Raw genomic sequence first — 25,281 nt, forward strand, 5'->3', positions numbered from 1 at the left:
TACGTCTTCAAAACAACTGTTTACTTTCAGTTTCTGTTTTTCATGACTTTCTATGTAAAAACTAGAGACGTACCGAAATCCTGCACTTGTGCCAACTCGGCCAATACAGAAAAAAATCTATATTGGCCGAGTTTACACCATATATTGCATAGGCAGTTTTCATCATATTAAGTCCAATATTAAACAGTGTAGTTAATTAATAATGAAATATCTATTCGTCCGAAACGTATCAAATGATTGCAATGAATCGTGTAACAACGCTTGCATATGGATTGCACAAGTAGTAAAATAAAAAATGTAGTGTGAATGCTGAGATAATAATCCTGGAATAAATAAATAAACTCATCATAGATACCAGGACTAAATTTTGTATATACGCCAGACGCGTGTTTTGTCTACAAAAGACTCATCAGTGACGCTCGAATCCAAAAAAGTTAAAAAGGCCAAATAAAGTACGAAGTTGAAGAGCATTGAGGACCAAAATTCCTAAATATTTTGCCTAAAACGTCATTAACAACACTTGTAAGTAATGACTTGCATACTTTGTTTTTGTTTTAATTACACAATCGTACAAGATACACCCAGTCAGGATATGTGTTTTGATTAAAGGAACTATTGTTACTTTTTGGCAGGGTTAAGTGCCATATGTATTATGTGTCCACCATCCACAGGTAACACGGCACCATTTATCATTGATGCATAGTCACTGAGCAGAAATGCAACGGTATTGGCAATTTCGTCTTGTTCTGAAAAATAAAGATGTTTGAAATTTAAAGGGGAGATAAAAATCATTACTTTTTACTGCTTGAAAATTGCATAAATAGTCCGAGTTCTCCAGTTAATGCAAATGTTTGCTTTTTTTCGACCCTATGCGTTGCCATTAATGATCGCATATGACTATTTGTCATTAGCGATTTTGTCAAAACAAAGGAACAAACCAATGCCATATCGGGAACAAGACCTTTAACTCGCAATAACATCCGTGTATAAGATATGTGACAATCTATACCATTTGGTACCATCCAAACTAATTACATTTTTACGTTTTTATCAAAATGTATCATGCAAATTTCTTTTATATAACTTTCAGATAAACTAATGAATCACGAAAATTGTGATGATTGTTTACATGTCATATATCCCTGGGTGATAAAAAAATTTTACAAAATGAAAAAAGTCTGCTCTAAATGTATTGATGTTGACCTCGATATTGACACATACGGTGAACTTCAAACTAAATCTATGACAACCATAATGATTTGAACTTTTCAGTACATGCCAGTCAATTAACCATTTCTTAGCATACTTTGTTCCATTATATTGCGTTTATTTCCTTTAATGTATACGTTGCACTCGTTGCTTGTTCTAATTGATAAATATGTATGTTTTATATTGTATAATTCAAAACAATAACCGTTCCCATGTCAAACTTTCTTTTTCTTAACAAGTTTACCATTTTGGCAAATTTTGACGTTGCTGTTTCTATGGTGATTTATAGTTAAGTAAAGTGGTATTTTAAAAGATATGACCTGTAATTCATAATAATACATATTTCAATCTATAACCAGTACAGTAGTTCTGTAAATTATTTTACCTTTCGTTTTCATTTGCTTGATAGGAATACACCCGTAGTTTTTTTTACATGTACATGACAAAAAGAGCTAGTTTACATATAGTTTGGCATTAACTTTACTACCTATGAATCGTCCCATCGGTATTCTTCCTGTAAAGGCATCTCTTTGTTCCTGTGAGGCCAAAATCATCGCACCCAGCGGTGTAAGTACCCCACCTGGACTACAACTGTTCACACGAATCTTGCAATATAAAAAAGCCGTGGAAAATCAAATAAGAAAATAAAGCTAGTACTTCATTCATTACATTTTTAATGCCCGGCATTAAAATTTAAACAAACAAAGCTTATTGCCAAAAACACATTTGGCACTTCAATCGCTTATTGAAGCAAGGGTAGCAGAGCGGTCTAAGTAGTCGAATTACCGTATCACTAGCCAGTCAATTCAGAGGTTGTAAGCCCGAATCCCGCACAGGACAGGTGCACTCGACTCCAACCTGAATCGAGTAGGAGTGTCAGTTTTTATACTGAAGTAAACTATCCGGCTTCATCCGCAAAAACTAACTAAATAACACAAGCGTGAAACGCCAATTAATCAACGAATCAGTCTTTATGCGCCAGTCTCCAGTCAGGAGCCTCTGGCCTTTTTTAGTCTTTTTAATTTTAGTTTCTTGTGTATAATTCGGAGTTAAGTATGAATTCCATTATCACTGTACTAGTATACAAATCTGTTTAGGGGCCAGCTGAAGGACGAGTCCAGGTGCGGGAGTGTATTGCTGCATTGAAGACCTATTGGTGACCTTCTGCTGTTGTCTGTTCTATGGTCGGGTTGTTGTCTCTTTGACACATTCCCTATTTCCATTCTCAATTTTATTTGCTTTTCAACTGTTTTGGCACAACTTTTTGAAATTTTGAATCCTCAATGTTCTTCAACATCGTACTTGTTTGGCTTTATTAATATTTTGATATGAGCGTCACTGATGAGTCTTATGTAGACGAAACGCGCGTCTGGCGTACTAAATTATAATCCTGATACCTTTGATAACTTTTTGATTCAAGCGTAATTAGTGAGTTTAGCATAGAATAAATACTCGTTCTACATTAAAAGTTTTGTATCTTTGATTTTTTTTTCATACAAAGCTTCTTATTAAAACTAGACATGCGGTGGGCGTTTACTAGCTTCGTTTTGAAAACAAGGTTTTAAAAAGTGTGAAACTTGAACAGTAACCAATTGTAGCATTTGTTTAAGTATTTCAGACCCTTCACTGACATTCTACACTAAATGCAACTTTCGAATATACATTTGATAAGCAGTGCACTTAGTTGTTATTTAAAAGTTCATATACAGTAGAAATCTTTAAAATTTGCAATTCAATTACTGATTCTGTAAATAACATAATTAACATATTTATAACTTTTAAAAGGAAGTAGTTTAAGTTTACCTATTATCCAAAGTTTACCTTAAAAGGTCCGCACTCTAAAGCCATAGACTTTGTAAGCATGTCCATGGCTGCTTTTGTGGAGCAATAAATAGGGAAACATGGCGCAGTAAGAATACCGGAGATACTTGAAATATTCACGATGGCGCCACTTCCTTTCCGTGAAATAATTCCTTTGGCGACGATCTGTAAAGACGCAAATATTGCAACATGCATGGTGAAAATTGTTCAGTAGCATGAATAATGTATGACGAAAAGTTAACCGTTGTGAAAATATAAAAATACTAAAATAACAGGTGCGTTTTACATATTTATCATATAGTAAAACGCATTCACTGTACCCACCAGGCAAATGATTGAAATGAATTAGATTTGAATAATTTAGTAACGATTTTCGTGGTAAGATATATGTGTTTTAAGATATAAAAGTCACGATTTGCAAATGATATAAAGATAAGAAGATGTGGTAAGATTGCCAATGAAACTATCGTTCGTTATATACCAATTGGAGAAGGGTAAATTTTCAAATGTATATACCTATATTATGTAATTATGTAATACCTGCGATATGTTCAATGCTGCCTTAAAGTTGACGTCAAAATGTCTGCAAATAAAAAAAATAAGTCATGTCAAGAGATTTCACCTTATCTGTTTAATGTTCTATTATAAGATAGTTTACAAGTCAATAATTGTCCAATGCAAGACAAAAAATGTGCAATATTCCAAGTTCTAACTGTAGGTTTAGTCACATATCCTTAATCACTAAATTTTTAATCAACTTTCTTGGCTGCAACTCTCCAAGATGATTTCAAATGGAAATAGAAAAGGGAAAAGACCTGCTTGTGAGTAGATGAATATGTATCTTCTCCTTCTCTGGACATAATAATATTTCTCGATACTCACTGTACTGCTGCAAAATGTTACATCTTAAAATTCTAATGATTGGTGTTTGCTTCACGACCGGGGGCACATATATATTGTTAAGGACGAAAATAAATTAATGGTAAAGAAGGTGATAGGCCTTAGTTGATTCTGTTCGGGTGGAAGGTCGTAGAAATTTGCACTCACTCTGATAGCAAAAAACTATTGAAGGAAGGTTACTTCCAATGAAGGCATTTGAATATTCCGAGCGAAAAGGAGATGTTCTGAAAGATCGTTTGTCTCAGTCTTTTTAATATTTATATAACCATCCTGACATGTTGTCCTGTTTGTTGTATGTTTAGCAAGTCAACCTATATATGCCTATATGGATCAATACAACCATAATGCACCATAAAACATCGAGGTTAAATTTGTATAAACGCGCGTTCATACATTTCTTTATAGTTGAATGTTTTTGATAAATTACTTAGAAGAACGAAAAACGCCAATTGATGAGAAAAGTTGATGCTTGTATACTTTTGATTATAAGTACATTTCAAAATTTGAACACTTTAATTGTAAACAGTTGTGTATTGCCCTTTTGTTGGGGTTTCATTCGTTTGGCAATGTTGTTGTCTTTTTTTCGACTTTTTGTATTTTAAATTTCACATCCTCCTCCTCCTAAATTTTCCATATAACACAGACTTTTTAAGCAATAACTAACGAAAGACTCTTTGATAATGTGCCAAAAATAATAAAAAAAAAATCGTTATATAAACTTCATATGTTTTACAACTTACTCGTCTGTGAACTCTTCTGATGCTTTAAGAACAGATTTATGCCTCACAATTCCAGCATTGTTTACTAATAGGTCTACTCGTCCTACGTCTTCAATAACTTTTCTTGTGTTTTTCCAGTTTCCTATATCTAAACATCTTGTTTCAATTGCTGAATCCTTCGAAGAAAAAGGGAAATTGAACGTGTCAGTGCAATTCAATATGTCGATAATTATATCTTTAAATATGTCATATAATTTAACTTAACTCAGATAGGTGACTGCTACATTAGAAATGCATTCATAAAAAAACTACTAATAGTGGTCTTTGGCAGAACATGTCACCTAATAGTCAATTTGTTTTTCAAGTGTCAAAAGGACTATTTGCCTACAAACCTTTAACAGGAATGATTACATGTTTTTGCTAAAACAGACATAGCTACGTAGAAACAAACCAGTTGCATTTTCCCTTTTCAATGTACCTTCGATTTGTTCTTACAAAGCATTATAACTAACATCAAACGTCATACTAAAACAAGGAGCAAAAGATACCAACGGGACATACAAACTCATAAGTCGAAAATAACTGACAACGCCATGGCATAAAAAAAAAACAGGAAAAGGACAAAACTCGACATAGAAAACTGAAGACTAAACAACACGGAACAACACCAAAAATACGGCGTTGATCTCAAGAGCTCCGGAATTATCAGCAAACCAGCTCCACATGTGACATACAACGTGTAGGTCATATAAGTATACACCTGGTTATAAGTTTAATTCGGTTAGTCATAATCAAGGAAAAGAGAATGGGAATGTGGTTACGACAATTGGAACATATGCGTGGTCATTTATGAAAATTATTTTTTAGTATTCAATTCTGATTCAAGCCGACCCTAAACTAGGAAAATTAACAATAACTTCGAGGCCAGCTTTTATTGCTGACTACACAAAGCCATAAAGATACATTATGTTATACACATTCATTCAATTTTAGAAATATATTTCGAAATAAAGGCAACAGTAGTATACCGCTGTTCAAAACTCATAAATCTATGGACAAAAAACAAAATCGGGGTAACAAACTAAAACTGAGGGAAACGCATTAAATATTACAGGAGAACAACGACACAACATTAAAATGTAACGAACACTTGCAATCGTGCAAAAGAATGTGTTGATCAGATCAGTACACTAATATATCGATAAATGTTTCGTCTGCCTTAAATATGAAAATAAAAAGATGAGGCAACTCTCCACAAGAGACCAAAATGACTACATTAGAATATAATAACAAACTAGAGGCTCTAAAGAGCCTGTATCGCTCTCCTGTCACTACTTGAGTTTTTAAAATCATATCAAAAAAAAGATAAGCTACAAGTTAACAACATTTGGCCAGCACCTGATTAGGAAAGGAGCATTCATGCTATGTTTGGTTTCACTCAATTCAGTGGTTCTCTTTTGTATGCATTCCCATAGGGTCCTATGTTAAACTTAAACCCTCAGTGGCAGCCATCTTGGATGATGGATCGGCTACAAAGTAACAACACTTGGTCAGCATCTCATCAGGAACATTCATGCTATGTTTGGTTTCATTCCATTGAGTGGTTCTCTAACAGAAGTCATTTGTATGCATTTCCCGTAGGGTCTTATTGTAAAGCAATCATCCCACTGGCGGCCATCTTGGACGTTGAATTGGCGACAAAGTAACATTACTTGGTAAGCATCTCATTAGGAACATTCATGCTATGTTTGGTTTCATTTCCTTTAGTGGTTCTCTAAAAGAAGTCATTTATGCATTTCCCGTAGGGTCCTATGGTAAACTATTCACCCCACTGGCGGCCATCTTGGATGTTGAATCGCCGACAAAGTAACTATACTTGGTGAGCATCTTATGAGGAACATTCATCCTATGTTTGATTCATTCCATACAGTGGTTTTCTAAAAGAAGACATTTATATGTATTTCCCATTGGGTCCTATGTTAAACTAAGTGCCCCGCTTGCAGCCATCTTGGATGATGGATTGGCTACAATGTAATAACACTTAGTCAGCACTTCATAAGGGACATTTATGCTATGTTTAGTTTGATTCCATTCAGTGGTTCTCTTAAAGAAGTAATTTGTATGCATTTTTCATTGGGTCCTATGTTAAACTAAGTCCCTCGCTGGCGGCCATCTTGGATGATGCATCAGATACAAAGTAAAAGCAATTGATCAGCACCTAATAAGTAACATTCATACTTTGTTTGGTTTTATTCCATTCAGTGGATTCCCAAAAGAAGTCATTTGTATGCATGTCCCATTGGGTCCTATGTTAAACTAAGTCCCTCGCTGGCGTCCATCTTGGATGAAGGATCAGATAGAAAGTAACAACACTTGATCAGCTGCTCATAAGGAACATTCATACTATGTTTGGTTTCATTCCATTCAGTGGTTTTCTAAAAGAAGTCATTTGGATGCATTTCCTATAGGGTCCTATGTTAAAATAAGTCCCCCGATGGCGACCATCTTGCATGATGGATATACGACAAAGTAACAACACTTGGTCAACACCTCATAAGGAACATTCAGACTTTGTTTGGTTTTATTTCATTCAGTGGTTCTTCAAAAGAAGTCATCTGTATGCATTTCCCATTGGGTCCTATGTTAAACTAAATCCCTCGCTGGCGGCCATCTTGGATGAAGGATCAGACACAAAGTAACAACACTTGATCAGCTGCTCATAAGGAACATTCATACTATGTTTGGTTTCATTCCATTCAGTGGTTCTCTAGTAGAAGTTCAAAATGTAAAAAAAAAAGTTTACGCCGACGACGACGGACGCCAGGTGATGAGAAAAGCACAATTGGCCCTTCAATATGCCAATTGTCTGTCAATTATTAACTTGAAATGCAAAAGCGGTATCATTGTGCTTTTTCGTACAGACATTGACGATCAATAGCAACATCCTACTTTCAAACAATTAATCATTACACACTAGAAGTATAAGTGTACATGAAGTGATTGATTTATTGGTATGTTGCGCAATTTTCAGTACTATTATCTTTATTTGCTGTCACTGGAGTTCCCAGAGAGCCCTACCAACGTTTTGAAAGAAAACTGATCCTAGGCAATTAAGATTCGATCGAGCGCCCGTGCAACGTGTAATATACATAGATTCCACAACTGCAGCAAGTGTATTACGATATTTCTCCACTCGAGACAATTAAATATTCAAATTTAAAGCGCGAGGCTTGCCGAGGTTTTTAAATTATTAATATTTAACTTTTGAGAGTGGAGAAATATCGTAATACACGAGTTACAGTGGTGGAATCTGTTTCTCTTATGATTTTTGTCCTTCCTTTTCAAAGAGTTGAGGAAAGTTGTGTACTTTTGATGTGACGTCATCAGACATAGTCGCCTTTTTCATGACGTCACAATATGAAAATTCAGAAGAAAACAAGAAAAGTTAACGTCATAAGTAAATTTCAACCAATCATTTGCTGAGAACAGATTTTTCAATAGTGAGGAGAAATATTTTTCTCACACCGGTCAGGTAATGTGAATATATTGCAAAAATTAGAGTTTAAACTCACAACATCGATGTTGACAGGCTAGTGATACCAGTGAGACTTCTAACACCACTCGTCTATCGAGCCCATAAGATTTGCAGGATATATCACTACACGAAATCCCGGATTTGAAGAGGTATGCAAATGTTATGTAAATGTATTCAGAGACCGACATTTACATATATTTATAAACCGCTGCATTTAGTTTATCTTGTCTTTACATGTTGTAAATATTAATATTTTTTGTGCTATACCCTCCTATGGGCGGTTATGAGAGACCGCGGTTTATAAAATATATTAACACCTAATCAAACCATTTTGCAGTTAAGAATTTATATATATTTATGACCGTCGCAAAACTTTTGCAAACTTATGTATTTGTATACCTCTGCAAATGGAAACCTTTGTCATGTATTTTTCTATGATGTAAATTTATCCGCAAATGTGTTTCTTTGTCTAGGTAGCAAAGCATCATCATTCAAATGATTTTATATGGGTTATAAAGTGTAAGGTGCATCTACATTTTCCTGGTATGTAAACCAATTCAAAACGAGAACTTTATAGGGGGTGTAAAGCATCATTTCCTTTAATCTACAGAGACCTGTCAAATGTATTGTAAAGGAATAATTTTGTTAGTCTTTATTGTCGGCTGAAATGTATGTCAAATCAGAACATATCAAAAGCCTTTGAACATATTTCGAAATGTATGGTAAATACATGGATTTGCAGACAATTTGTTTAACTGAGAAATGTGGTCAAATGATAATATCAATGACATGTGTAAATATATTGGGCATATGTAACTTTAAATACATATGCAAAGAAACGATAAAGAAAGATATTTCAGACAGCTAGAAATGTATGTGTAAATATATTGGGCATATGTAACTTTAAATACATATGCAAAGAAATGATAAAGAAAGATATTTCAGACAGCTAGAAATGTATGTGTAAATATATTGGGCATATGTAACTTTGAATACATATGCAAAGAAATGATAAAGAAAGATATTTCAGACAGCTAGAAATGTATGGTAAATAGATATATTTGCTTTTAATTTGCTACTATATTTGAAAGGTGCAGAATATATTGACAAATATTTCCATAGCTTTAGTGGTCAAGCTATGATATGACAAATATAGCTGCTTTGGGATTGGTTTTGGCATATTGGTAATATCATTTATTATACATGTATTTTAATAATTTCGTTTTAATAAAAAAAAAAAATTAAAAAGTCGGTTCTACATAATCGGTTATTGATCTCTTCTCGAGCTCTGTTTGGTGAAGTGCGTAAATTTCTTTATCCATCAAAATCTTGTTTCTCGGTAAGTTATGGTTCATTCGCATAAAACGATCGTTTCCTTCGAGTATCGCTTTGAAACTTCTGGAATTGCACGAGTCATAATTCACTCTGTTTATAAAACATATAATTTTTTTTAAAGAGACATATACTACAATACAGACTTGGGGTCAATTACATTGGAATGTAATTAATTAAATTACACATTACATTGCAAAAATGGTCAATTACACTAATTACACATTACACAGTTTTTGAAATGTAATTAATTAAATTACAATTACTTTACTAAAGTAATTAATTAAATTACACATTACATTTCATCATGATATTTTTTAACAATATTTTACATGTCTATATGATGCATGTGTAAAATATTCATGAAAGCATAGTTTAAGCGTTGCATTTGATAATCATTTAATTTATTTATTTTAATGTTTTGCCAATTAGTCTGAATCTTCTGGTCTGAAAACAGTAATTGTCAATAGTCTTTCGACAGGAGCTAATGTTGTGCAAGATATTGCTTGATCAGGACATGGAAGTTTTATGATTAGAAGATCATTATATTGATAGGAGAGGGAATTTGTTCCTATTAACTTGCCAATACATCAAGGGGTATTTTGACATCTAAGAAATGAACTCATTTGAATTTAACATAATATGAATAAAGAAATTATAAATGAATTTAAAATATTTTTTTTTATTTTACTTTAAAAATATTGAAAAGTGTGCTTGTCACAATATTGAAAATAATTTTTAGTACAAACAATGTATATAATGTCTAAATATTTTGCTAATTAGATAAAATAACTGTAATAGTGGCATTGCCCCTGGACATTTTAATCTGATTAATTGCTGTTTGTTTTTACAGCTGTTAACTTTTATTTCTATAATCCTTTTGTGTATATATATATTTATTGAATATAGTGATTTTTTTATTTTTATTTTTTATTTTAATGGTGAATATTTTGTGACTTGTATGTTTTTTACGGAATATATTTGAATTTTTATAGAATTTTAAGCTTTTTAGTGTCTCATAAGTCGTTTTTATGGCTGGATATTGATTGTTTTATGTGTATATATTTATATAATGTTGCTTATATTTATGTCAATCAATATGTGACACTTTAATAAACTATTTACTTACTTACATATACTAATTTGACAAAATGATTGTATGCAGTGATTTTAAATTCTAAATGAACTGTCTCAGAAAGATGTTTCACAGTGACACATTTTATTGTTTTTGTTTAACAAGGTGTTAATTACTTATCAATCTATTTAGTTAAAGATCTTTCTTAAAAACTGAACAACCCTTATATGATGTATATATCATTATCACATTTTTTAAATTATAAGACTATTCAAAAAAAAATCTGTAGGTCCAATATATTAAAAAAGCATTGATATTAATATTTGAAAAATATATATAATTTTACAATTTATATTATTAAACACAAATCCTTAACTGTAACACCATAAAAGTGCATGTAATTGAAATGTAATTCAAAAGTAATTGAGCATTACATGCTTTTTTCAATGTAATTAATTAAATTACCATTACATGTAATTAAAAAAATGCTCAATTACACGTTACATTCAATTACCTGGAAAATTGTAATGCATTACACTTAATTACCATTACATTTTTAATTACCCCATCCCTGCTACAATATGTATTATATATGTTACTGCAGAGACATATATACTATATATATATATATAAGTACGTCTGAAATTGCGAAAGCAAATTTACAGATCTAACATTGTTGGGTTGATGTTTAAGACGAGTTGTACTATATGTATATATATATATATGTCTCTGGTTACTGGTAGTTATAATACATATATACAAATTAAGCCTGAACAATTTTAGATATGCGGCCTCATTTTAAATTTAAATCGGTACCATTCGGAAGGTTATCGATCGATTTATCAAGTTTTTATAAAAAGTCCAAGTTTCTGAAATAGAAATATTCCTTCATCGGTAGATTAGTTGTCACATAATATTTGACACAAAACACATCTTGAGAGAATGTTTTTTAAGAATCGGCTAGTTTGCACACATACTTAAACGTTAAATCTATTGACGAATATTTCAGTTTTGTAATATTAGTTTTCCTTATCCGTTAAGTCCAGTCACGAGATGTTGAACTCCGTGTGCTTCATGAAGCTCTCTCTGCAAAAACTTTCTTGTGTGTGAGAATGAAAGTTAAACACTACAAACAAAGAACCAGTGAGTCACGTGTCATAATTGACACACAATTTACCAATGAAATCAAACAAAATCGATAGATAATATCATTCCATCGACGAGATGTCGCCCTTCCTCCGATCAACGGGGTTTATCAGCAGTTAAATGTGACAATTATCACCTTTTACAGAAAGATCTGGTCCGAAAAGATCAATAGAAGACCACCGCTAGTATCAATATCCATCAATATAAGGCACAAACAATTATCATTTCTTTATGATTAATAACATCATACATTGTCTTAAAACAATGCTCCCGTTGTCATTTGATTGTGTTGTTTTTAAATACGCAAAACTAAAATAAGTTATCGAACTATCAGTCATTCGATATCTCATTTATCGCCTATTCCATCCTAAAATTTTACAGCTCCCATATGTACTTTGACAGGAATCGTATTTTTTCTGTCATGATCAAATAAGTTTTTATTTTTTTTATTTTTTATTTTTTCTGCAATAATTACATTTAACATACTTTGCATACTTTTCAATTGAAATAACATTGAAACAAGAATCGATGTGACAAAGTTATTTTGTTTTAACATAATTCAAGAAGATTTGTAAACGACAAATACATATTACAATTACTCTTCAATCTTTTGAATCTCTCTCTGGCAAATTTCAAACAAAAGAAAAGTATATAAAACATCTTTTAGGCTTGGATCAGCATCTCAAAAACTTACAGGTCTACAGAACATAAACTGTACACACAACACAAAAAACAAATGACGGTCATAATACAAATACATGTAACTTACTCAAACAGAAGGTACAAAAACCTATCTTACAAAAAAAAACATGGAAAACATCTATAATACTAAAATTACGAGGTCCAATTTGTCAGCCGTCATCACGTAAAAACGACGAATCACAGAATTCAACTTTATATATAACTAATATAGTACAAAGGTGTAGATTAAAAATCACACCACTCCAGGCCCTTTTGTTTTCCACGTAATTAATATTGCCAATAATTAAGAAGTTCCGGGTCGAGTCCGCTACCGATACCAATAGTATATTCACCTGTTACCTATTACCGTATCTGTACGTTCCGCATCTGACAGGCGCACCACCAAACGTTGTATTCAGGATTTTGCTATATACACGGGTCATAATCAAAGGGCTGACACTACTAAATTCAATCATTGTCAAATTGTTCCCTATTGTAGCTTTATTCAGCAATCAGCAAGACTTTCTAAGATAACTAATATGCTATATACACGGGTCATAACCACAGGGTTGACACTACTAAATTGTCAAATTGTTACCTATTGTAGTATTTTAATCAATAAGACTTTCTAAGATAACAATACGAATACTAAAAATCTGGACTAAAAATAAGGCGTATAGGTACAGTTTTCAATTTGTTAGTGGGCATGACGTAAAACAGCGAAGCAAAGAATTCAACTTTATTTATAACTTATATAGGACAATGCTGTTGATTAAAAAATACTCCATTCCAGGACCTTTTGTTTTCCAAATAATTAATATTACTGTTTCAGTTCGACGGGTTCGAACAGAAAGACTTGAAAGCAGAGAAAAACTGTGTATCTTATAATCGGCATGACTTTATCAGATGACAATACTAATACTAAAATAAGGCTTGCGCATAGTTATATACTTTAATTCAGTCACGGATCCGTGATATCACGGGTGTGTTCTAGTATCTTTAAAAGATATAAGGCAATTGTACCCTGTACAACAAGACGAAGTCTAGACTTATAGTTTTAGCGGAAATGTATATGATTCGTGTTTGAACAAAGCAATATCTTGCACTTCTTTCTTAGACATATTTTACGCAAAGTCTTAAAATAACTACATGTCTTATTTGTCCTTTAACAGTGGAAACATATATCATTGTACTTGCTTTCCATACAGGCGGGAAAAAAGGAAAGAGGGGCAAAATACATAAACTATCGTTATAGTTAAATCGCATTGATAAATGTTTAAAACTTTAAATAAGTTGATATATTAAAGAATATTTTCCAATAAAAAGATAAAACAAAAAAAGTGACAAGCCTCTGTGTCTATGGATATATCAAGGCACATTTCTGATTTTCAATCTTTAACTTGCATCATGCTTTGGTACCTGGCGGATATAAGTATTCGTCCCATTGGCTATCATACAACATCTTTTTTTTTACGTACAACTCTCCCGTTCACGATGTTGTAATACCTAGTATGCAGGTTAAACTTCAATTTAGAGGTTTATCTATTGAAGCTGTAGTTCTTTGGGTACCAAGCGTGACCTTTAGAATTTAATTACTATAATTTTTAATTAGTTAATTATGCAAGTTGCAAATCTGGCAGAATCTATCGATGCCAATGCCTATATATATTCAAATAACTATTCAAAGTGTTCATAAATTAAAAGTCACTGTAAAGAATGCTACCAAAATATAGTGTGTTCAATTGTAAAAAGAAATGTTAAAGGGAATTGCTTTTGGCAAAAGACGCACACTCATTTCACGATTGTATCTACTTATAATCAATGCACATAAGTTATGGACTAGTACTGCACCCGTGTTAACTAGCATTGGGGGTCGCATGTCATTGTCCAGATACATTTGTACTAGCAATAGTGTTTTTTTATTGTAATTTTGTGTGTGTGTTTTTTTGTTTTTCTTTGAGGGGGGGGGGGGGGGGGGGCGGGCTGTAAAATACTGCTTTCCTGTGATGCATCAGCTTGTTAAGTTTGGTGAACTTATGGTCTAGTTTGTTAGGACAACAGTTGTGCGCTCGAAAAAAAAAATGCAGTTGCTAAACTTTGAAAAATGCTAAACTTTGAAAAATGCTAGAGAAAATAATATATTCCAAATCTATTTGTTCCTATGAATTACGGCGCTTCTTTCTTTAAAGAGTCATAGGATAAAAGAGGGTCTAGAAAAGGAGGGAGGTGGGTGTTCTTTAATTCTTAATATTATTTACGCCATGTTTTCTTTATTCTATACAAATTTTGCACGTTATTCTCTATTCTTTATATTCTAGAAGCCCACTATTCTTTATTCTTAAATTGTTAGCCTATCTTTTTCTTTTCTATTCTTTATTTTTTTCATTTTCAATGCAGTTTCGTGTTCCCCTGCAAGTGGTCAATTTTTCTTTGTATTCCACAGCTGTGTACTAATATCAAGATAACACGATACTGAATGGCATATCTCCCGATTTCTAATTATTTTTTAACACACTTTTACTTTGAATCGAGTTACATCGGAATGAAACAGATATTTTGTCTAGTGCTGTAGACTACATGTATATATTTATAGTTGGGATCCCGCTAACATTTTAACCCCGCCACATTATTTATGTATGTGCCTGTCCCAAGTTAGGAGCCCGTAATTCAGTGGTTGTCTTTTGTTGATGTGTTACATATTTGTTTTTCATTCATTTTAAAATAAATACGGCTCTTAGTTTTCCCGTTTGTTTTACATTGTCTTTGCGGGGCCTTTTATAGCTGACTATGCGGTATGGGCTTTACTCATTGTTGAAGGCCGTACGGTGACCTATATAGTTATTAATTTCTGTGTTATGTTGGTCTCTTGTGGAGAGTTAATTGTCTCATCGGCAATCATACCACATCTTCTGCGGGACCCCAATTGCGGCTTCAGTTTTTCCCGACAACTGTGGGTATGGTTGCCTTAGACTTCAAATGGAATTATTTATGCAGTCTTTGTAAGAACCAACCAAATAGTTTTCACAAGAATAACATGACAGGTACCTAATTGTCAATTAAGCATCGTCCAAAGATGAAAATAACTTGATACTAGAGACTTTTAATATTAGGAACGATTTTAAAGATATTGTGTCACGATCTATACTCTCATCATATCTAAATATTTGGCGCTTACAATACAGTAACGTAGTGTCGTTCAAATGTTTCCCGCAATATTTAAAAAGATCTGCCGCAGATTGTATTATTTCGTTCCCCCCCCAAAAAAAAATCTATGTCTACTTGATTCTTTAAAAAGCCCCCGGCTGCGTCCTAAGGTTCCATTCACGAAAATTTCATATCCGCGTTTGAAACAAATGTCGGTTTACTAACATTCAAAAACAATTTCGTGACTTATACTGAACCGATAATATAAAGTGATAATACATGAAATATTCGGCAAACTTTCTACTCCGTCTACCTCTATGTCGAAAAATAACGGACACAAAAATACCTCGTTGCGCTGAAAATAAGTTTGTTGAAGTTCAAACTTTTCTTTACAAGTTTTTTTTTTTGTAGTTTTCACAGTAATCAGTAACATATATATAAATCAAATCGTAGTTTAAAAAGTCTCTCTATATATATATGTAGTTGAACAATACATGCACCGACAATCGACTAGTTGTGCGCTTGTTCTGTGTGTTTTTATGGCACTGCGTTTCTGGTTGTTTTGGCTATTCGAAACAACGTCAGGTTGCCGCCGTAAGAAATTTGATGCGTGCGACATCTTTTTCACCAATTTTCAAACATTTTTTTCTCGGAAAGTACGAATGCTATGGAGATCAATATAGATATTTTGAAAAGATTAGAAAAATAACATGTCTATATAAGAATTTCATTGTCGACAATCTAGTGCAAAACTAAACATAGTTTACTTTGATAACGACGGTTCACAACGTTTTTGCCAAAATTGAACGTGTGACATTTTATTCACCAAATTTTAAAAAAAATAGGATCTTTTTTGTTTTTGTGTTTGACCGATTTTGCGTTTGAAATTAATAAATTAATTAAAACAACATTATAATAGCTATATCATTTTCTCACCTGATGATATCATTTATCTGTATTTTTTAACTTTTTTTCTTTAAAGTAGTTTCGAAAATGGAAATGGGACACAATGAAACTTTGCAGATTTACCTGGCGTAACAGAATAAGACGCCATTAGCCGTCAAACAAATATATCATAATGGGTTGTTATTTCATGGCCATTCGCGGCCAAAAAAAAAATTATGAAAATCGGCAAAATAAAAGTCGATAAGAAGGCTTATACTTCAGTTTTCGTTGTGGAATGTTACCCGGGACAGCCCATTATTTTTCTAAAATCCATAATCAAATGCATAACAACTCGAACAAATGCGTTTTATATTGTTTTATGGAAGATAAATGAACAAGGAAATTTATATCCAGCACAATGATATCTTTGTTTTAATTGAAATACGTTTTTTTCTGCACCTGCAGCGCAGTTTTACCCACAAAACATACAAAAAACGTAAACGGTACGAACATCCCGCGTAACGTCAAAGCAATCTATGGAATTGCGAAAATAAGGTCCACATTGGTCAATTATATACTTATAATATAGAATAGAATAGGATAGAATAGAATAGAATATTTTTATTAACCAAATAAGGGCCCCAGGAGGGCATATAGCATACGGACAATATTATTATAAACAATAACATATGAAATACACAGACAATACAATATATATAACAAGTGTTAACAAAATAATAAAGTAAAAGTAGCAATGTATTATTATTCAATGAATACTATGTTGAATTCAGTGACTCAAGTGCACCCGGTAAGTGTATTTTCACTTTGAAAAGACCAACAAGAGGCATTAGTAGTTTGTGGGGAGAAAATTAAAAAAATTAAAAAAAAACAATTTAAGCACTCGCACATTCGACCATGAGGTATACTGCAAATAACAAGTATTATTTAATAAAGAATATTTAGTATGACTTATCTGCAGAAAGCACCAAGAGTCGGTGCTTAAAGGGAAGTCCCTACTTGTACGTAATGCAGATGAGTCAAACTCCTAAATTATTTTAAAAATATTTTAAAAACATATATTTAGGATTATAGATTCTGGGTCCACCCAGCAAGGATCATCAAGGAACGGTGCCAGAGAATTTGAAATTCTTCTTATGATCTGTGCAGGCTTAACAGGGTATCCAAATTCATATTAAAGAGTTATATTGAAATTAGTTATTGTAGATTATGTTTTCCTTCAATTATTAGTATATATCTTCTATATATTTATAAAATGCAAATAGTACATTGGGATCCTCATTATTCATTATACAAATTAATTTGTTATTAATATTTAAATTTTGAAAGTTTGGACATGATTTTAATATATTTTGCATCAATTCCTCTCTTTTTAATAAATGCGTGTCACATTTAAATAAAAAATGAACTTCATCCTCAACCTCACCTGAGGTGCACCTGAGACAAATTCAGTTTTGTCGAAGAGTACCCTGGTATCTACCAGATTCAATTTGCAATTTGTGAGCAGATATTCTTAATCTAGTAATACATTTCCTTTGCTCAAAATGTCGCATTATTGACAAATAATTTTCTAAACCGACGTTGCACTTGAATGTTACATAAGTTCGTAGTTTACCATGTTTATGTATATCTAGCTGTTTTTTCCACAATGCAGTAAAGTATTCCTTAACAATCTGACCACAGTGTAGTTTAAATGTTGAATATTTTTCAGGAATATGCTTTTCTATGCCTGACATTTTTTTCCCTTCAAATATTAATTGATCCATACCAGGAGTTTTTTTTTATATTTTTCAATAGATGGTTTTGTTCTTTTATACGGAGAAAGACTAAAAACTAACGTAATATCCAGGATTGTATACTGAATCCATGCATCTAAGAGGCATGCTTTTTGTATTAGTTGTTATTACTTTCAACTAATTGTCAGTAACTACGAGTAGTCCAAGATCTGTACTTAAAGTCTTTTGGTTGTTTGGATGTATAAGTACCCTTCCATGTCCACTCTGTTTTTCTTAGATGTATTCAATTTGTATTCATCTGATGAGATAAGTGAACACAACAGGGATCCAGTTTATGCCCAAGGTTAGGGTAGGATTGGGTCCTTTAAACGAGTTTTAACCTCGCCACATTGTGTATGTTCCGGTCCCGAGTCAAGTAGCTTGTAATTCAGTTTGTTGTTATGTAACATATTTGTTTTTCGTTCATTATTTTGGACATAAATTAGTTCGTAAGTTTTCTCGTTTGAATTGTTTTACATAAATATTATGACATTTCGGGGCCTTTTATAGCTGACTTTATGCGATACGAGCTTTGCTCATTGATGACGGCAGTTCAGTGACCTATTGATGTAAAGTTCATTGTCATTTGGTCTCTTGTGGAGAGTTGGCGATCAAACCACATCCCCTTATTTTTATATATATATATAGAAACACATGTGTCATCGTCCTTGGTTTTTTTTTATATACATTGCTTCAAAGTTGACCGATACGCTTAGAATTTGGCAGAAAACGTGTGACGTTACGGAATAACATAATTTGGTAAACATTGATATTGAGGTACAATTTGAATTGATTGATAGATGGTTGCTCAAAGTCCGGTGGCAAATATTTCATGCATTTACAGGACGATACAGTGCAATTTGAATTGTTGTGTCTGACAAAAAATTTTGTGCAGCAGTCAAGAAAGATAAAACATTCTGTTAGTTGTGAAAATTAAAAAGAAAATCAACATCCTAATACAAAATACAGGATACTCTGTATGATGTAAACGTGTGGGTTGTGTGCGTAGTTAGTCGGACAAACCTTGCAAACTGTATGCAAAATTTTATTCAAATACACCAAGTTCAACATTCTGTCGTCCGTGAAAAGTCATTAAAGAAAAAATGGTCCTGAGAATATACATATTATATGTATGTGAACCCTCAATATAGGTTTAACAAGAATGTGTCCAAAGTACACGGATGCCCCACTCGCACTATCATTTTCCATGTTCAATGGACCGTGAAATTGGGTAAAAAATCTAATTTGTCATTAAAATAAAAAATATCATACCATAGGGAACATGTGTACTAAGTTTCAAGTTGATTGGACTTCAACTTCATCAAAAACTACCTTGACCAAAAACTTTTACCTTAAACTAGCACTTTCATTTTGTATGTTCAGTGGACCGTGAAATTGATGACAAAAGTTTAATTTGGCTTTAAAATTAAAAAGATCATTTCATAAGGAACATGTGTACTAAGTTTCAAGTTGATTGGACTTCAGCTTCACCAAAAACTACCTTGATCAAAAACTTTAATCTGGAGCGGGACAGACGGACGAATGAACGAACGGACGGACGGACAGACGAACGAACGCACAGACCAGAACACATAATGCCCCTCTACTATCGTAGGTGGGGCATAAAAATAAACCGGCGCAATATATTTCAAAATGTCAAATTTATCAATATGTCGAAAAGAGAAAAAAAATGACAAGATGCGAATTTTTAGTGTATGTACTAACACCAGATACATTGTTTAAAAGTTAAAGCTTAAAAACTGTACATAATCCGACGAAATCATCCGTATATTAACCTATGCTAGTGTACCAAGTGCGGGACGAACTGTCGAAAGGACACTGGTAAAACAATATTATCCCAGTATTTAGCCAAGGGTACACAATTTATTTAGCATATATAATGATGTTCTATTTTATAAATTATAATAAATCATTTGATGACAAAATATCTTTTTGTATAAGCAGTTCATAGTATTAGTGGGATGGTAATTGGGAGACCTCAAATATATATGTACGTCATTTAGTCTTTGATGGAAAATTGTTTAATTGGCAATCATATGACATCTCCTTATGTTATAATGGTTTGATTTTAATCAAGACAAACAAATACGTTCTAGGAGTCTAAGGAGATTGAACTTTGTTAATGTTATAGCTTAAATCTGACTATTGTTGTGAACATGTGATTTTATAATTTGATAGATTTCATACTTGCAATACTAAATATACTTATTATCTTTCATATTCAAGAGACCAACGAATCTTTACTAAAAATATACTGTAACAGATTAGCAGTAAAATATACTCTATGTTGTTGTCCATCCTGCATTAGTCACGTGTTATCTATATGTCTTTGGTTTTGATTGTCGTTAATTGGCCGGTTGCTGTGTATATCCCACATTTCTATTTATGTAAATAAAGAAATAGCAACCCTTTTGATTTACATAAACACTTGTATACTTGTAAGAAAACTCCTTATAAGAGATTGTGAATACTCTCTTGCTTTTTTTGACGCCTATGTGACCAAAATGCCCCCCACAAAAAGGCAACTTTGCTAATCGTCTGTGACTCGTTTTGCCTCCCCACTTTGTGAAAAGGTGCGTTTTTAACCAGCTGTGCCAGGCCTGTTCATTATGTCTAACTCAAAACACCAAAAACACACACATCCCCGATGACCAAAGTACAAATTAATATGAATCTAAATTCAAAATGATTTTAAGATGTCGTTGGATTTTTGTCACCCACGCGACGCGTCGATGGGAACATAGAAATACAGGGTGTCCGTCCTTCCGTCCAGTCTTGTTATATCAGCAGGCGCGGATCCAGCCATTTAAAACAGGGGGGGGGGTCCCAACTATATTGCTCCCATTCAAATGCATTGATCGGCAAAAAAAGTTGGGTTCCAACCCCCGGAACACCCCCCCCCCCCCCCCCCCCCCTCTTTGGATCCGACACTGATCAGTGCCGACACACTTCTGATGACATTGAGTAAAAACAAAAAGAGACTCAAAGACAAACACCAGTTTTAAAACAAGTATACTACATATACATGAGGATGACAGTAAACCGGATGTATTTTACCTTTATTTATGACTTGCTATTTTTTTTTCGGGATTTCCAGTCCCGTTATTGATTTATTGATGTACTGGGACGAGCGGGCGGGCTGCTCCAATCGTTTCCGTTCGATAATCTACGAACCTTTCATCCAAAGGTTTTCAAATTTTAATATGTTGTTACTTATGACAAAATGGAGGTAGATTTCGATATTGGCGATTAACATTTACATCATTCAGCAACAACATTATATAAGTTTGAAATAATTAAATGTTAATCTTGATAAGAAAATGTTTTAAAAATTTGGAGCCTTCGATTGGAACAAATACATGTACTGCATGGGAACATTTCTTGAGATCATTATATCTTTAAATAGGATAAAATCAAGATTGGAAAACAAAAAGGACAAAGATTTTCTATATCTATTCTGAATTGAATAAATATTTTCATATATAACTGTATAATCAGATTAATATAATAGAAGGAAGTTTATGGAAATTGATGTATTTTTTTTTCCATTAATGTTGGTCATGTTTATTCTTGTTGAAACACGAAATACAGAGATTATATTCAATTCAAAGGTTAAATTATTTGCTTTGCATCGAATTTATTAAATCTGCTATATATGAGAAGCGAGGAAACTAGAATGCTTGTTTTTATATATGTTCCGGACCATATGAGTATTTGGACCATACGCGTATGGTCATGACCATATGCGTATACTCATATGGTCCGACCATACGCGTATGGTCCGACCGTACGCGTATGGTCGGACCATATGAGTATAATACTCGTTTGGTTATTAACGGGCCGGACCATATGAGTATTTGGACCATATACATTGTAGGTATTTTCTTCAAATTGCATTATAAACGTTTCAACAAAACAAGTGATGATTACATGACAATTTATTAATTTTATAATCCAAAAGCTACGTAAAAATTAAATATTGATGCCATAGTTAGTTTTCATCGCTAGTGACATTCTTGCATGTAGGCTTAGGTGACATTCGTAAAATGGCTGCAATACACCACATTCACAAGACAACTTAAATAAACTGTTACTTTCCACTGACTTCTTGTGTAACAGTTCATAAAGAAATTTTTGAAATTTATTTTTTTAGTCGACATATTGCCATTCACTCGTAATAACAAATCGGTAATGACCATCGGTAATGACCATTGGTATAAAATGTGTTTACTATAAATTTGACAATTAAGTAAAATTAACTATGTGAATCTTCTTATTTTTATTTAGCTTATCTTTTTATTATAATACAATAATAAAATTACTTATATGATAGCGTCTTTTTAATGAACGGTCATACCATATGAAGAGTTTAGAAGTATTAAAAGTAAGCTGTAACAGAGTGTTAACTACCCCGACCATATGAGTATATACCTATATGGTCATGACCATACGCGTATGGTCCAAATACTCATATGGTCCGGAACATATACAAAAGATAATTGTTTTAAAATACTTTTACTGTATATAATTTCAACATATTTCTATATAATAAGCTTGTAAACGTGTACATTCTACTTTTAAATATGAAATGGTGTTTATCCTCAACAGCATTCAGATACAATGCTACTGTTCTAATTTCTTCTTTAATTTTTTAGCATGTAAACTTTTTAATTATTTGCCTTTTTCAAAGTATTAACACATTTTCATGAATACAAACTGCATGTTTAATTATAAAAATAATCCCGATGTCTTTATCTGCCATATTCTTGGCTTGCGTATAATTGGCATGATTTGTACATGTTTATATTATTAATCTCTTTAGAATGTCTGGATTTTATTATACCCAATTAGCGTTATTAGATCAATTTTGGTAATTAACACATACGGTTTTCCTTTTAAGGAACCCTGTAGTGCTAAAAGATGAACCATTTCACAGTCGGGAAAATCCATTCATTTACATACAAGTGACATATTTACCACCTATTGAGGGATACTTGATTAATGCTCTTTCTTTTTTTATTGTATTATTAGGCATTTTCAATTGTTATCATAATCATTCTGATAAAAAACATGTACATGTATGTGCATACTCGTGTATTTTCAAATTATACGATCATGCAAAACATTGAAAACACACGCCTTGGCTTAAGTTATATTGAAGAAAAAAAATATTCAATTATTCTCTTGATTAAAATGAGAAAAGATCACAAATAAGCAGAAACTAAACTAACTTTTTCCACACCAATATTGGTACTTTACCTTGGGTTGAGAAAACGTACCGCTTTTATCGATTTGATCATTATTTATTCTGGTTTAGAGTTTATTCTAATAATTATAATGTCATTGAATTACGTCGTCTTTTTTTCATATTTGAAGTACAAAAAGTAATAAAGTAATGCTGCTTATAATTTAGTACAGTGTTATTATATTAGTGCATTTCTCCCTACACCTGAGATTCGTGTAGCATTTGCAGCTGGACGTTTACACAAATCAATCCATCAACCCATTCATTATGTGTCTTTAAGCTATAAAAAAAAAGTATCAATTTACTATTATAATTCGTCGTATGAGTTAAAGTTTCCGTTCTGATACAACAAGCATATCGAATTGTAAACCCTGATGTAAGGAAAGATAAATACATTTTAAAGCATTTGTGTTTTTATACCAGCAAGATCTTAAAAAATCCTCACTCAAGTTTTAAATAGTTTCCTTGGTTCTGGATAAAAGCTTTGAAGATTTTCTTAACCATCCAAATAGAAAAAAATATCATCGGTCCGACATTTAAAAAGCACCCTGCCATTTTTAATATCATAACTTCAAAAAGTTCTGGTTTGGATTCGGGAAGAACAATATCTACTTAATCAATTCAAATATTTTCACGGTCTCTGAAACCATCAATACGTAAAATTTCTTATAATATATAAGACACTTTCTAATTTTTTGGGAGTTGATAAAATACATTTCTTTACATATATGAACGATATCAACAAACGTTTGCAAATATTACACAAACATTTGACAGCATTTACATTGGTTGTAAATGTTTTATAAACCGCGGTCTCTCAAAACTTTGCATACGTCTGTAAAGATATGTTGCAAATATCAATATTTATCAAAATAACTATAATACTGGAAAGTATTAGTAAATAAAATACATTTCTTTACATACATGAACGATATCGACAAACGTTTGCAAATATAACACAAACATTTGTCAGCATTTACATTGATCGTAAATGTTTTATAAACCGCGGTCTCTCAAAACTGCCCACACCTCTGTAAATCAGTTATGCAAATTTTAAACTTTGCATATATCTCCTATCTTGGAAAGTGCATGCAAATCTATGGCATTTCTTTACATATCTTTGAAGAATGACTAAAGCTATGGAAATAAAATAATTATCTTTAGCATATCTTTGACGACCTTCTAAATAATGTCAAAGGAATAATTCATTTACATACACATTAGCAGGTCTGCAAATTTATCTTGCAGAAAAGTAGTTACATTTGTCAAACATTTACATGACTGTCCAAATTGTTGTAAATCTGCCTTTTCGTGTAGTGTATACAATCAATACTTAAGCTATTTGCTTTTTAGCATTCTTTCTTACCTCTTCTTTTAAGCTGTCAAGATCTGCTTCTGTTCTGCTAACAGCTAAGACTTTAGCTCCAAGTTCTGATAATTTTAGAGCTATACAGCGTCCTATACCTATCATATGGAGTAAAACATAAAAAAAAACATACATAGATTAATAATATTGCAACAAATGTATGACTTGTGAAAATGCTCTTATTTCAATTATTTGAAGATCATATCGTTTGCCATGTATAAAGACATATGATGACATCGACATCCTCAGAAAAAAAATACTAGTAAAAATGCTCAGATTTCAGATAGCACTGTTCACGCGCATTAGATAATTCTTGCAATTTCTTTATTGAGGTAATTGAAAGAACACGGTGTATTGTAAACAATTGAATTAATATTGTTGTACAATGTTAACCTCCTAATATGTATCC

At 32.5% G+C, this 25,281-nt stretch overlaps 1 protein-coding gene across 1 annotated transcript; it reads right to left on the reverse strand.

Moving 5' to 3' along the window:
- Nucleotides 1–541: 541 nt before the first annotated feature.
- LOC139495645 (L-xylulose reductase-like) lies at nucleotides 542–24,991 on the reverse strand. The gene is made up of 6 exons (XM_071283935.1): nucleotides 24,873–24,991; nucleotides 4,671–4,825; nucleotides 3,571–3,613; nucleotides 3,031–3,195; nucleotides 1,697–1,814; nucleotides 542–746 (listed from the first exon to the last, which is right to left on the reverse strand). The coding sequence occupies exons 1-6, from the start codon at nucleotides 24,975–24,977 to the stop codon at nucleotides 619–621; spliced, it is 714 nt and encodes a 237-aa protein (XP_071140036.1). The 5' UTR covers nucleotides 24,978–24,991; the 3' UTR covers nucleotides 542–618.
- Nucleotides 24,992–25,281: the final 290 nt, after the last annotated feature.

This window comes from Mytilus edulis, chromosome 11 (assembly GCF_963676685.1).
Source record: "Mytilus edulis chromosome 11, xbMytEdul2.2, whole genome shotgun sequence".
Classification (NCBI taxonomy): domain Eukaryota; kingdom Metazoa; phylum Mollusca; class Bivalvia; order Mytilida; family Mytilidae; genus Mytilus; species Mytilus edulis.

Coding starts and splice junctions, on each gene's coding strand:
- LOC139495645 (XM_071283935.1), bottom strand. CDS start 24,977: ATGATAGGTATAGGACGCTGTATAGCTCTAAAATTATCAGAACTTGGA. Junction 3,614..4,670: donor TCAGAAGAGTTCACAGACGA/GTAAGTTGTAAA, acceptor TTTTATTTGCAG/ACATTTTGACGTCAACTTTA. Junction 747..1,696: donor ACCGATGGGACGATTCATAG/GTAGTAAAGTTA, acceptor TTTATTTTTCAG/AACAAGACGAAATTGCCAAT.